The 14,521-nt window shown below is 38.1% G+C and overlaps 1 protein-coding gene across 4 annotated transcripts in view; it reads left to right on the forward strand.

Moving 5' to 3' along the window:
- Positions 1–14,521, forward strand: part of TECRL (trans-2,3-enoyl-CoA reductase like) — a 48,550-nt gene that overhangs the window by 19,841 nt on the left and 14,188 nt on the right. For all 4 annotated transcript variants that reach the window (XM_089531250.1, XM_089531249.1, XM_089531252.1 and 1 more), the window contains exons 5-6: positions 3,064–3,179; positions 13,622–13,727. In XM_089531250.1, the coding sequence (XP_089387376.1) occupies positions 3,064–3,179; positions 13,622–13,727 (222 nt within the window). The remainder of the gene's footprint in view (positions 1–3,063; positions 3,180–13,621; positions 13,728–14,521) is intronic.

Here is a 14,521-nt window from a genome sequence, read left to right on the forward strand (position 1 = left end):
AATGCCTTAAAATCATCACCACCATAACTGGATTGAACTAGTTACAAAAGGTAATGGGAAAAGAGGGAGAAGGAGAGAGCACCAAAAGAATTATCCCTGCGACAGTCACAAAGTTGCCACAACCAGGTACTTTACTATTACTTAACACAGTAGTGAAAGAATAAAAAGGTGGTCATCATCATGGTTGTGAAGAATTACAGAATAAATTAAATTGAAAGGAAATTATGGATAGGATAGCATGATGAGTGACCCTTTTGCTCTTGTAACATCAGTGAAAGTTGGAGTGAAGCTCTGTAGTGTACAGACAAGGCTCTGAATGTTCCATGGGAGATTTGGGATAAATACTGTAATTAAGATCCTTAGTTTTGGAAAGCAATACACAAGCAAGATTTAGCAATGCCTTTGGGAAATGCTGGCATTGGACATTTATATGGCCAGGTTATTTTGGTGGCAAGGAGATAGTTGAAAAGTGCTTTTTGATATTGGTTAGAGAAGGAAAGAAATACATTTAAAAAGCCTGGAGAAACAATGAGAAAAACAGCTGCACTGTATATTATCTAAAGCCCTGGATTGCTTCCTGACCAATGCAATCAGAGCATGATGGGTATTCACAAAAGAGTCCAGACCAAACTGATACAAAATGTACTGAATGCTTAGTATGCTTCTGTATGTCATCTATTTATATGTGGCAGAAAGAAAGAAGGAAGGAATGTTTTCCTTAATTTCCAGTTCCATGAATACCAGAGATAATCTTCAGTTATAAGCATCATCTGGCTAAATCATTAGTCTAAAGGATTCACTTTACAGAGATGTTGTTCAATAAGCATTGATGACTATATGAAAAAAACACATCCTGGTTTCTGAGTTATCAAGGAGATTCTACTTAAATCATTCAGATGGCCCATTCTTCATCTTTCATTTATTTGATTTTTGGGGCCACCAAACATTGCTGAGTTTATTTTAAAGTTGATCATCAATAGTGCATAAAAATCTAATCTGGCTGACCTACCTAAGAAGCTTGAATAAACCTCATGAAATCTACTAGTCACAACTAACTTAGGTCCAAAATACATTACAGAAATAATCCAGTCGGAGACCTCTTTAACTGTCCTGTCTCAGTACTAGGGAATTCTGGGAATTGTAGTTTTGTGAGACAGCCTTCTCTGTCAGAGAGCTCTGGTGCCCCAATAAGCTACAACTCCCAGGATTCCCTAGAACTGAGCCAGCTCAGTTAAAGCACTCTCTAACTGGATTATTTCTGCAGTGTGCTTTGGATCTAAATTGAATTCAATGAGTTAGGTAGAACTATCACTTTCACTTAATAGTAAGGATGCAAATCTTTACTTATTTTATTTTCTATAAAAGCAAAGCTCAAAGCATAGAGTCTTCTCAGTGGTGGTGCCATTGCTATGGAAACTTGTCTCTTTTGTACAGCCTTCCTCAACCTTTTTGCCTTGGATGAACCCTTCTCTGGGACCCCCTGCATAAAAAATATTATAGTTATAGCTTCATAACACATCTTTTTAATGTCAAGATATCTCACAGAACCCCTAGTGAGATTGCAAGAAAGCCTACGGTTCCAGGGAATCCTGGTTAAGACACCCTGATCTAATCCATCAGGTCACCTTCATTGTAACATTTCCAAATGAAAAATAAAATAAAATAAAGCTTTACCAGAGAGAAAGGGAGTGATGAGAGGAATAGACCTGGTCATCTACATCTGCAACTAACAACAGCAGTATATATATCTATAGAGGGGGGGGGGGTCATCATGAATATAGAACTTCATAGCACATTTTGAAAGTAGAACCACTGAAAGAATAGAAACTTAATAGGTCAGTAAGAGAATGTCAAGAGTTACCATTAAGGCCAGCCTGGGGGTGGAGTGGGGGCATGGCATCCACATGACACATGCCCCAACTCTGCCTGCAAGCTGGCATTATGTCATGCACTGCACCACACAGCAGGCAGCATCAGGACACTCCTCTGGCACTGTGTCTAGATGACACAGCACCAAAGGAGTGCCAAAAAGCCATGGTGCCAGTGGTTATGGCACTCTTTCCATGGTGCAGAAAGGTGTCCTAGACTGTGGCCAGCACACCCACACTATGCCAATAAGAATGGCTTAGCACAGCAAGTGGAAGCAGACCACAGACCTTACAAGGAGTCAGCATTAGAGAGCAATCCGAAAGCCAAGCTGAAGTCAGGATACCAGAAGTCAGAGTAGTCAAATCAGTCCAGGGTCAAAGCAGCCAGAAGATAACAAGGGTCCAGTCCATTCCGAAGTCAAGGCAACAAGGAGTCAAGATACAAGCAGCCAGTGCCGGTAGCAATCACACCAAAGGATTGTGCAATAAACTCTGGCACTGAGTTGATGCCTCTCTGCACCTTATGTAAAGGAAACTCTCCCCTGTGCCACCTGAGGCTGGTTTGCTAATTGACTCTCTGCAATTCTCCTGGACCTGCGCCTGCAAGCACTCTCAGCCCTTCTTTGTTTATAGGTAGGCACATTCAGGCATGATTCCTCCCCAGAGTCACCACTAGGCTGTTGCACCACAGGAGGCATCTCACTAGCACTAGGACCTGGTTGAGCCTCCTCCTCTGGGGCTGGGGGAATCACAGCTGGGACCTGGCAGAGCAGGATTAGCACCTGGTGTAGCCTCAATTACCTCTGAGAGCTGCTCTTGGCTGGCCATGACAAAAGGAGACACTTTTTGCAGCTCCTTTTTGCACCACAGAAAGGCGACATTGGGGCTGTGACATGTGGTAGCCGTGCTCCTAATCTGGTGCTAAAAGTGGTGGTCTGTACAGCCTCTAACTACATAAGTACTGACTTGTAGGACTAACAACTGGATTTAAGCATAAATTGTGACATAATATCAGCAATACTTGTGAAAGCTTTTTTTCTTTCTAGTTCTTTTTTTTTAAATATTCTTAATTACAAATCTTGTTTATCTGAGTCTTATGCTGAAAGGTATCTGATGATTTTAAGTCTAATTCGGAATATAAAAACTGTACTTCTAAACTCCCCCCCCCCCCTTTTTTTTTTTTTTTTTCCTACAGGTTTTCCTAACTGAATATACTGGGCCTCTTCTAATCTATCTGCTCTTTTATATTCGTCTCTCAAGTATTTATGATGCAAAGGAGAGTGCAAGAAGTTTACGCCATCCTGTTGTTCAGTGAGTAAAAATAATCTATGCTTCAGTCTTTTGAACTGGCATTTCTTATTTGGCTGTTTGGAATTTCAAGCAGAATGGATCTGCAGGTATGGATTGGGTTACACCTACTTCTCATGCACCATTCCATGCTTCACAACACAACAATTGTGCAGTGGCTTCTATGAATAAAGCTAATCTATAGTAAGCTCTGACACATGAGCTGAAGCCTCAGTTTTTGTAAGATAGAGTTAAGTGATGTGCATGTGCATATAAGCCTAGTGCCACATAATGGCTGAGATTCTGATAGATGCTGGCAAACTCTCCACCAGCATATGTCTGCTTGACTTCCATGAGGTTGTTGCTAGTGACACAATATCAATCCTTTCACATCCCCACCATCTATCATACCTTTCTATCCATCAATACACTCCAAGAAGCGTCATTTTGAAGAGGAACTCTATTTTTTGCTGCAGTACCTTCTGTGCATAATTAAATCCAAAGATTCAGGCCCACTGAGACTAAAGTTGGTTTATCAGGAGCAGGTGTTTCATCATGGCTCTTGGTACTATAACTATATATTATATATGGAGGCCAAATGTTCATGCTGATTCATTCTGTCATGTTTTGATTCCAGTCACAGCTAAAACAATTTATGGCTAAACCCAGTTGGACGTGGCATCCAGATTGCTACAAATGATGACTTCCAGAAATAATGGTCAATGGAAAATAGAGTTGTGGTCAACTGAAGACTGTAGAGGCTAGATGCAAGAGTAGAGGCAGGGGAAACAGGTTGCCAATAGTAAGGCACAATAGTAAAATTTTTTGAAGGTGGCTAGGTGTTTCTGCTGCATGTGTGCTTCAGAGGTTTATAAATAAGTTAAAGCTACATTTATTATTTGCTCCATATCTTTTCAGCTCATGGAGCCTGGATTGAAAGAACAAATGTTAAGTATGAGTCATAATGGCCTATTACTATGATCATATTTACTTGCTATGTTTTGTGCCATTAGAGACTGTTTATAAGACCAGAACAAAAAAGCAATTCATTTGGTGTAAAAATTTCAGTCAGTGCTTTGACACATCTGCAGCAGTACAACATATAACATCAGGGGTAAGACTCCAAGCTTGTGAAGCTACAATGAGATATACTTAGATTTTTCCAAAAACTCTGCAACCCACCAGCCACAGAATAAAACATATCATTATTATTAAGCTTTATTTATATAGCGCTGTAAATTTACACAGCACTGTACATACAATCTTTTAATTAGACGGTTCCCTGCCTTCTGAGCCCAGGCATGTGTTTTGAGAACCACAATTAATAAGATCTCTCAGTCTGTTCACACAAAAATACATTCTTCATTTCACCTTCTCACCAAGTTCTTTTCATTGAGTTTTCCTAAGGCAGAGGAGCAAAAATGTCATTGAGGTTTTGTAATAGAAATTTCAGGATACTTAGATTTCTAGGTTTTTGCAGAGCAAAAGGATCAGCAAGAGGACCTAATAATTGAAAATCCATAAGTTTATTTCCATTTGTCGACAAAGGAAAACATTGAACTCAGTGGAATTCAAGTTCCAAAAGCTGAGAACCCCGAACAAGACAAAATGGCTCTTTTTATATTATTCAAGACAAAGAAGCTTCTTCTATACACCTGATTGGCTAATTACAATTTAAACATACAGAATTCTTACAATCAGAACAGAAATACATGCATACATTAAAACTGCATCATCACTCCTTACCCCCTCCTGTAGGAATTCAGTGGCTTTCCTCCTAACCTTGCTTCTGAATGTCCTTATCTCAGTAGTTTATGTTATGTCTTTTTACTGGTGCCAGCTTCCATCCAGGTCAAGATGCACTCCTTATTCCTTTGCTCTAGTTTCTCTAAACTCCAAGCCTTTATTTAAAAACTATCTCTCTGGCTGACAAAGGTGACTCCATCTTTCTATAGTTTTTTATTTCAACAAGGAATATTTCCACCACATTCCCCCCTTTTGATGTTTCATCAATATTCATATTGCATGATACTATCAACTATTAACTATGTTTATATGATACTAAACTCAGAACAAAACAAACCTGTCTAGCAGTTACCAAAATATTAGTATTCTTACCATCACCAGGCAATAACATCTTCCACTCGGTCCAATTTCAGAAAGACAGTGTATAGCATTAGTTAAACACACATATTCTCATTGCTTTTAACCCTTTGACACTTTTGATTCTCTGGAGTTTACTCTTGCCACCAAGCTAATCTTCTAATAGTGATGTATTGTGTATTTGTTTCATGATTCAATAGGAAAACTCCACTATAAAGAATATTGTATCTGCTGTCAGAATCACCTCTCATTGAGAAACTATAATTTTTAGCCTGGTTACAGACTCTTGCCAAGCAACTGTTACTGTGCTTCTCTGGACTACTCTCATAACAGAATAGGAATGCCCAGGGTGCCGCATGTTTCAGATGTTCCTCCACTCCAGGGGCATCTTCCATCTCACGTTTCCTCAGGGAGATCACTATGGAATAGCTCTTGTTGTGTAATGCCATTTAATCAGAATAGATCTGGCCTTCACACTTTAAGACTATCTCCAGATGTATAAAGGTCTCCCTCCTTTCAAAGAGCGTCCTGAGAAAAAACTTACCATGCTTGACTTGAATTTCATGCCAATTCCACAGTTAACAATAGGAATCCTGACGACAAACACAATTATGTCTTTGATCATGGAGCTTGATGAGCTTATTTCTTCTTTTCAATAGGATTGCTTTATTAACTTTATTGTGAAAATCATATGTTTATTGCTTATGTCAGGAACATATGTGCATGTATATGTAGGCTTATGTTTTGGGATGTGATTTGATTTGAGAATATGTATGATTGAACTTTATCACTTTTAGCATTAATCACTTATAAAAACCTCAGACAACAAACAGAAACATAAATAGAGAACACAAACAAGGAATATAGACAAGAAAAAGAGGCAATGTCTCTGGAAAAAAAATATTTTGATGGAGCTTCAGCTCAAACTTGATTGAAGTCCAAGGTGGTGCCCATTTCAGCTTCCGGGGTGTGAAAATGGGACATGCACCTGTATGTGTATTCTTTATTATTTTTGTGTAATCACTTATAACAAACATATAGGAAATCATAAAAGAGAAAAGGGAATGATAGAGAGCATTTGAAATCTTTCTTTCAGAGGAGCTGGCGTAGAGCACCTGAAGTCCTGGAAAGGTGCAGCCTAGCTTTTCTTGATTGATGGCAAAGTAGAGCCCACTCAGCTTCCGGTTGTAAGTGGGGCTTAAACTTCGTTCCTCTTATCTGTGCCCCCCCTTTTCCCAGGCAAAGGAAAAGCAAAAACTGAAAAATACTAATTGACAAGTTATTAGAATGTTATGAATACATTAAAGGTATACTTTAGCCACATTTCATTAACTCCCCTCTTATAGGCTTTGCTAAGATATTTCTCTTCTAGAATTTATATCTCACTGCTAACTCTAACTAACAACAGATCCCCTGGATCATTCTTAGCTCTTTATGCTTTAGGTTTTTATCTATGCCTGCATCTTTGGACCTTTTGAATGCTTTTTTTAAATACATATGTAACCTTAATTTTACAGACTGCATTTACATGTACATACTGAATATGAAACTTTAAAAATCTTCTATCTCATTTGAATCCACAACAGTTTGACAACAGAACAGGGAACAGGAAAAAACAAAACTATGATAGAGTGACTTCTTTACTTTTTACTCAGGACTCAAAAAATCAGTTGATGCTTTTTTTTAGTCACTCCTCTCAGGCCAAAATGATATATTCTAGCTTGGAATTAGGATACAATTTCACACATGCTGGCTTGAATTTAACTTGATTAATTTTGATTACGTCTGGCAGTGGAAACCAGAATTTGAATTTGTAAAGTGTTTCCAAATTTTCTCTTGCTACAATATAATAGAATACCAATCTCTTTAATACTTTCATATCCTTATTCCATTCCAGAACCAAATAATAATTCAACATAGGATCAACTGGCTCGCCATGTTATTTTTTCAAAATAACAAAAATTATAAATTTCAATGAGTGTGAATCAAATTGACAATCACTAATTAACCAGAATATAACAATTATATTCTGGATCTCTGGGTTCCAAAATCACAAAAAGAAACTTCGAGTGCTTTCAAAAATACATTTAGATATTATAAAAAAAAAAAATTCAAGCTAAAACAATATACAAAATCAAAAACCTCTTGGATGGGCCATTCTCAAAACTTTAGGCCAGGAATTTAAAACAAAAAACAATTATTGCAGTCAATAATCAGGAATCAAAACAAATCAAAATATTCAAGAGCAAAATTAAAAATTAAAACCAGGAACAAAGAATGATTTAAAACAAGCCAATTTAACATGACATTGGCAAGACTTTGCAGGCATCTTTGAGCTCAAAAATACAAAAGCTATGGCCTCAAAAATTAGCAGTTGAAATAAGTACAAAACAAGCACACAATATTCAGAAAAAGCGAAAATTCAATAGGCCAGGGAATAGGCCAGGAAACTCATGGATCACAACTTAAAACTCAAAAAATAAAAAAATAAACCAATTCTAACCAGGTTTGCATGACCTCAGGCATTCGAAAGAATTCAGGCCTAACAACACTAATCCTATCAACTTTAATTGGAAAAATAATTTAGCTGGATTGCCAATCAGAAGATTGCAGGTTTATAATTCAAAAACCCCAAAAGCACAATGCTCCAAAACAAAAATTTCTTTGGTCTTCACTTAAAAACAATTGCATTTAAAAAAACATATACAAATTCCCAAAGGGACAACTTAAACTTCATTTTAAAAAACCCATGAGAGCATCTTGAGGCCAGAAAATAAAAACAAAATATTGAATAAAAAGCTGCTTGCCTGTAAATTTAAAAAAATCTCAAAAACAAGCTTGCATCTCTCTGGTCAGATAGGATCCAGTCTGGCTGCTGCTATTCTCTATACACACACACTTTCTACTCAAAGGAAAACAAACCAGCTTAATGCAATCTCTTTTAACAAGCATCTTCATAGATCACCCTTAACAATACATTTACTATTTTTTCATCTAAGTCTAAAGCACAACCTCTATTCTTTTGCCTTTAAAAATAGTCTATAAAAATCTCAGCCAGAGGGGAAGAGAAAAAAAACAAGCTTTGAACTTACAACGCTTTGCTGCCCCATCTCTTTAGCCACAGCCAGGAAAAAACCTCTCACCTCTCGAAGATAATTCCCCAAACGTTTGGCCAAAACTCACCAAATGCTTAATTTTCAAAATTACTATTAAAACCAATCACCAAAATCACACCAAAAGCTCTGAAAAGTACCCATGTTGGTGTGAAAGCCACCAGATTGGCAACACGAAACTCCATTCCAGGTTTTCTTTCCAACATAGCTTCTACTTTTCTAGCCTTAGCCAAAGGAAAAGTTTTAAAATGCAAACCGTGGGCTTTCCCTAACCCCCCTTTCTCTCTCTAACTCCAGCCAGAACTCAAACCACTTGTCCTTCTGCACCAAACTCATTTCTAAATCTTTCTCAGCCACTTAAACATACTCAAACCTTCTGCAACATTCTTGAGCCTTCAATTTCAATTCAAACCTTGTTTATACTTTCCTCTGTAAACATTTTCCAACCATTTTCCAAACCATTATCAACTCGCTCCATAAGCTTTCTCCTTTCACACACCATCATTTTCACATCCTCATACCTTCAAACACTTTCTTTTATCTTTCTCACAATTTTCTCCACTCTGAGATCAACTTCCAACCACAGTCCAGTTCACAAAATCAGGCCACAGCTGAAGCTCACTAGCTAAGCTTAAAACTCACTATTTTATGATTACTATGCCATAACAACAACACCACTATAAAGCACTTATTTCTGCCCATCTTCTTAAAACTTTCACTGACAAAAGAATTTGCAATGTCTTTGGGAAGGCACAGGCTTAATATTCAATTTAGATATGCATTCAAATTTAGGGCAGAACTTTCCCAAAGGCACTGATCATTTAAAATCATGAAAACCTCAAGTTAAAACACCAATTTCCCCAAAATTTATCCACAATATACACAAAGGCAATTTCCAATGTTATAATTTAAGCAATTTCAATTTCCCAAACAACAAGTTTCTATCTCTGGGTTGCTCCTGGCCACTATCTAACACACAAAGCTAATTCAAAATACAACTTTTCTTGTCATGTGAGGGCCTTCTTCCCTGATTTGCACCTCTCTCTACAGAGTCTATCTCTATCCTTTCTATCTCTTCCACAATCTGGGCCAAATCAATCTGAACCTTGAACACAGCTTCTTTAATACCAGTTAATCTCTCATCCTTTCTAAACACCAATTCTCTGCAACTATTCAACCCAGGTGGGCTCTTCTCAACAGTCTTATACCAATAGAAAATATACAAATAATCATTGAGTAACCCTCTTTCTGGCTCCAATGTTTTAGAATACAACTGCAAGACAATGTCAATGTCTATACTACCCTCTCTTGGCCAATTTTGCAAAATCTGACTCCAAACATCTTTACACAAAAAGATTAACCGCTCCTTTTTCAAACGTTTCCCCATGCCTTTCCTAAAACATTCATCAAAATGACCAACCATGTAATCCAAAGGAGTTTTACCTTCCTCAGCCATCCTTAGACACAAAACAACAAAAGACCACAAGCACAATTTCAACAGGCGCAAACACTATAGTACACACTGGACAGATTGCAAAACCCACAAATCTCAGACACTACATACAGACAAATTCCACATGTTATATACCCACGTTTTACTCTTTACTGGAGCTCAACAGTCTTTACTGGAGCATCCACCACAACCAGACAGAATGAAACAAAATACCACAACCACAATTTATACTCACAATAGACCAATGCTCTCCTCCAACTCTCCACCAGCACCTAACTTCTAGCTATTTAAAACAAAATACCACAGAAGGGAAAGGTTTGCCACCACACAAAAGGTCAACAATGTATTGGCACTTGGAGATCAGTAGATTAACTACCCCCAGCACAACTGAGCAAGTGCTTTATACTTCCACACTGATCCCACACTTTGGCAATCAATACTTACACCACAATCTACCTCCTTTCAGTTCCCAGTTCCTTGCTTATGTTCCCTAGGGGCCCGGTTCCTGAGTTTTGGCAAGAAGGCTTCTCTGGGCAGAACCTTTGCTACTGGCTCAGCTAACACAGGGAGGGGGTCCTTTCTCCCACTCGCATCCAAAGATTTGGACCGGTCAACGAGGCTCCCTTTTTAGTGCACTTTTCCCTATATTTTATACTTTACCTGTTCCTGAAGAGATGATTCTTTTTCTTTTTTTCCCTTTTCCTTTTTCCCCCAGTGAATTTTCAAATTATTAAGTGGTCTCCTTGGCTAGACTCTGACTCCACCACTTGAGCCAATCCTTATCTTATCCCTCTTCAATCAAAAGGTATTGAAGTGCGCGCAGGGCATTGATAAGAATCTACTCAGTAGGTAGAAACATGTACAGCCAGGAAGGAGTTAATTTCTCCCACTCTTTGCCAATTCCTGCTTGCCTTGCCTCCTGGCTGGCTCGCCAAATATGTAATAGAAATTTCAGGATACTTAGATTTCTAGGTTTTTGCAGAGCAAAAGGATCAGCAAGAGGACCTAATAATTGAAAATCCATAAGTTTATTTCCATTTGTCGACAAAGGAAAACATTGAACTCAGTGGAATTCAAGTTCCAAAAGCTGAGAACCCCGAACAAGACAAAATGGCTCTTTTTATATTATTCAAGACAAAGAAGCTTCTTCTATACACCTGATTGGCTAATTACAATTTAAACATACAGAATTCTTACAATCAGAACAGAAATACATGCATACATTAAAACTGCATCATCACTCCTTACCCCCTCCTGTAGGAATTCAGTGGCTTTCCTCCTAACCTTGCTTCTGAATGTCCTTATCTCAGTAGTTTATGTTATGTCTTTTTACTGGTGCCAGCTTCCATCCAGGTCAAGATGCACTCCTTATTCCTTTGCTCTAGTTTCTCTAAACTCCAAGCCTTTATTTAAAAACTATCTCTCTGGCTGACAAAGGTGACTCCATCTTTCTATAGTTTTTTATTTCAACAAGGAATATTTCCACCACAGTTTATTGTGGAAACACTGGAATCTAAAATCCTTCCCAACTGACTTTAGTTGATCTATAGATATTCCAGATGGTCTAGAGAATTCAAGATTCGACCAATTTCAACTAATGCAATCATGTGAAATTAAGTGGGTAATTAATTAATTAACTGAATGGCAGGTGGCCATGAGAACTGGTCTAATGAGCTCCTGCATCTAAAAATTGTTTCACTTCCATGACCTCTCTTGATGTTGGGTTACTCCAGCATATGTTGGCCATTCTGCTGGAGTTTGGAAATGATTTTTCAAACTAAATTGATTAGCAAAATGGGGAAACATATGTTTCACCTTCTCTGGAACATTGCCATTAGAAATGTATAAATATATTTAAATTAATTTAGATTTGGTGGACCCTTGATATCCACTGTGGTTTGGTTCTAGGATCACTAAGAAAACCAAAATCCATGGATACGCAAGTCCCATTAAACACAATGACATAGTAAAATGGTGTCCCTTACTGAAAATGGCAAAACCAAGGTTTATTTTTTGGCATGTCTGTCTGTCTGTGTTATGCCCAAGATTGTAAGGGCAACCTGTTTATCCTGAGAGCGTGTAATGAAAACCTCTCCTTCCGTGGACCTATTCACAGCAAGGCTGAGAAAGACATTGAGACACCAAATTTGGTTTTAAACACCATGCATGTAACATTTATTGAATCACACAAGTAACACAAACATTGATTATCAAGAGCTCTTTCACTCACACATTCATACAATACTCACACACACGTTCCTTCCGCCGAACATTGATCAGTTGTTCTCGAAGGCTGGGGATGATACTGTTGCCGCGGTAGATGCCAACAAAATGGAGATGAAAGTCCAGGGTCTTTATACTTTTTCTTCTCTCTGGCTCTTGGCTGCTGAAGTCTTGCAATATTGCAGCCCATTACTCAACTTCTTCTTTTGGGAGGACAGACAGGTTGTTAGATCAGTCCGTGTTCAAAGCAACTCGTTCTGTTCAAAGTTCTCCATTGTCCTGTCAGTTCCTCATCCTGGAGACTCAGGAGATAAGGTTCTTCCCGGTCGTGGTTCGTCACACCTGGACGGCACCCCGCTTCAGCTTCCAAGTTTTCAGACTTTCCTTGCCTCGGTTGCCAAATACCTTCGTCACATCAATGCTTTGCGTGGAACCATCTTGTTTGTTCCTTTAGCTATGTATAAAGCACAATTCCTTGGTTCTTCGGTTCTTCAGCTCTGGGTTTAAGTCAGAACTCACTCATTCGTCTTACATCTGTCTGTCTGTCTGTCTATCTATCCTAACTAAACTAACTAAACCTATCTATCTATCTATCTATCTATCTATCTATCTATCTATCTATCTATCTATCTATCCTAACTAAACTAACTAAACTATCTATCTATCTAAACTAACTAACTATCTAACTAAACTAACTAACTAAACTAACTAACTAACTAACTAACTAAACTAAACTAACTAATATTTTCAAGCTGTGGGTGGTTGAATCTGTAGATAAAGAATCCATAAATATGGAAGGCTGTGTACTGTATGTGTTGTTTTAGAGTATTCAGTATGTTTCACCTGTACCTTATTTTTACAACAATCCTCATAGAATCATAGAGTTGGAGGAGACCACAAGGGCCATCCAGTCCAACCTCCTGTCATGCAGGAACTCTCAATCAAAGCATACCGGACAGATGGCCATCCAGCCTCTGTTTAAAGACTTCCAAGGAGGGAGACTCATCCTGTCAGTATTATACTAATCCTATATTGGCAGACCACAGATAGCTTGCTTTAGGCTAACTAATGGGTTCACAGATGAGATAAATCTCAGAATGAAATACTAACTAGCCAAAAATGGCTGGAGCTGCCCTGTATTCAAACCCCACTGTGCCTACATATGCTAGAAATTCCTTAGAATTGTCGTCTACCTTGTCTAATTTTATAGCAGTGTTGTAGCTGGAAAAGGTTTGGATCTGGCATAACTGAGCAATTCCCTCATCCCATCCTATCCCATCTCCCCCCAACAGCTGTTCTGTTGGCAGACCTTATCCAGAAGAGTAATTCTGCCAGCAGATTGCTCTGTCAACAAATCTCTCAAATTAGTTTACAGAGGAGAATTCTGTAAAAGGGCATTTCTGCTGGCAGACAAAGCTTATGTTTAATGCAACCCCTCTACAGAAGACACAATTAGAATTGCTACTGCTGACAATTTGTTACAGTATTGTATAACTTTGGATCATGGTTGCATCGCAAATTGTGGTGTGCTTTTTTTTTTAACTTTTGCTTTCTTTTCTATATCATTTCTGCAGTTTGGCCTGTGCTTGTCATTGTTTACATTATGTCAGACGTCTACTGGAGACACTCTTTGTGCATAAGATTTCAGAAGGACATACCCCCCTGAAGAATATGATCAAGGTGATTTTCTTATGTAATATATTATGCTATAGAACTGAGTGAACATAAAAGAAAGGAAACGATAGAAGGAATGAAGCTATTATTAATGCGTTTATTGCATTTATATCCTGCCCTTCCAAGCTGCTCAGATGGGATACATGGTCTTTTGACTCATTTAGGCCTTACATTTTAACCTTACATATGAGAATGACAGGTAGAGAGACTGAGAACGTGAAAGGTCCAAGAGTATCTACTGAGCTTGAGACCTAAGTGAAATTTGTTGTGAGTTATCCTGAGAACTTTGTTGTATAATGGCTTATTTATACTGGAAATAAATAGGCTAGTAGAAATAGATTTTGGATCTGTGTCTCTTCAGTCCCAGTCCAATATTAACTATTATAATATAATTGTTTTGGTTTTCAAAGACTCCTCAGTTCAAAACATCATGCAGCATTCAGCCTGCTAAGGACACATAACACATCACTCTCAAGAGAGGTAAAGAAATAGAGCTCCGTGTGCTTGACAGACCTACTAAGCAGGTTACGCTTGCCAACAATTTGACTAGACAGAAGTAACCTCTCCTGAATGTCACTCTGAGTGGCCTGCATTACAGTGATGATATGTTAAATAACAAAATAAGTGTCATCAGTACAGATGATGAATCTTCTAAAAATTGTATGCTATAGTTAGGCCTGTCCATGCCATCATATTTCCAGTTTCTTTGTATGGTTGTGGAAACTGGGCAGTGAAGAAAGCTGATAGGAAGAAAAACAAACTCATTTGAAATGTGGTGCTGGAGAAGATTTCTATTGATA

The sequence above is a fragment of the Sceloporus occidentalis genome, unplaced genomic scaffold, assembly GCF_023333645.1.
Source record: "Sceloporus occidentalis isolate IW3139 unplaced genomic scaffold, rSceOcc1.0.p SCAF_7, whole genome shotgun sequence".
Lineage (NCBI taxonomy): Eukaryota > Metazoa > Chordata > Lepidosauria > Squamata > Phrynosomatidae > Sceloporus > Sceloporus occidentalis.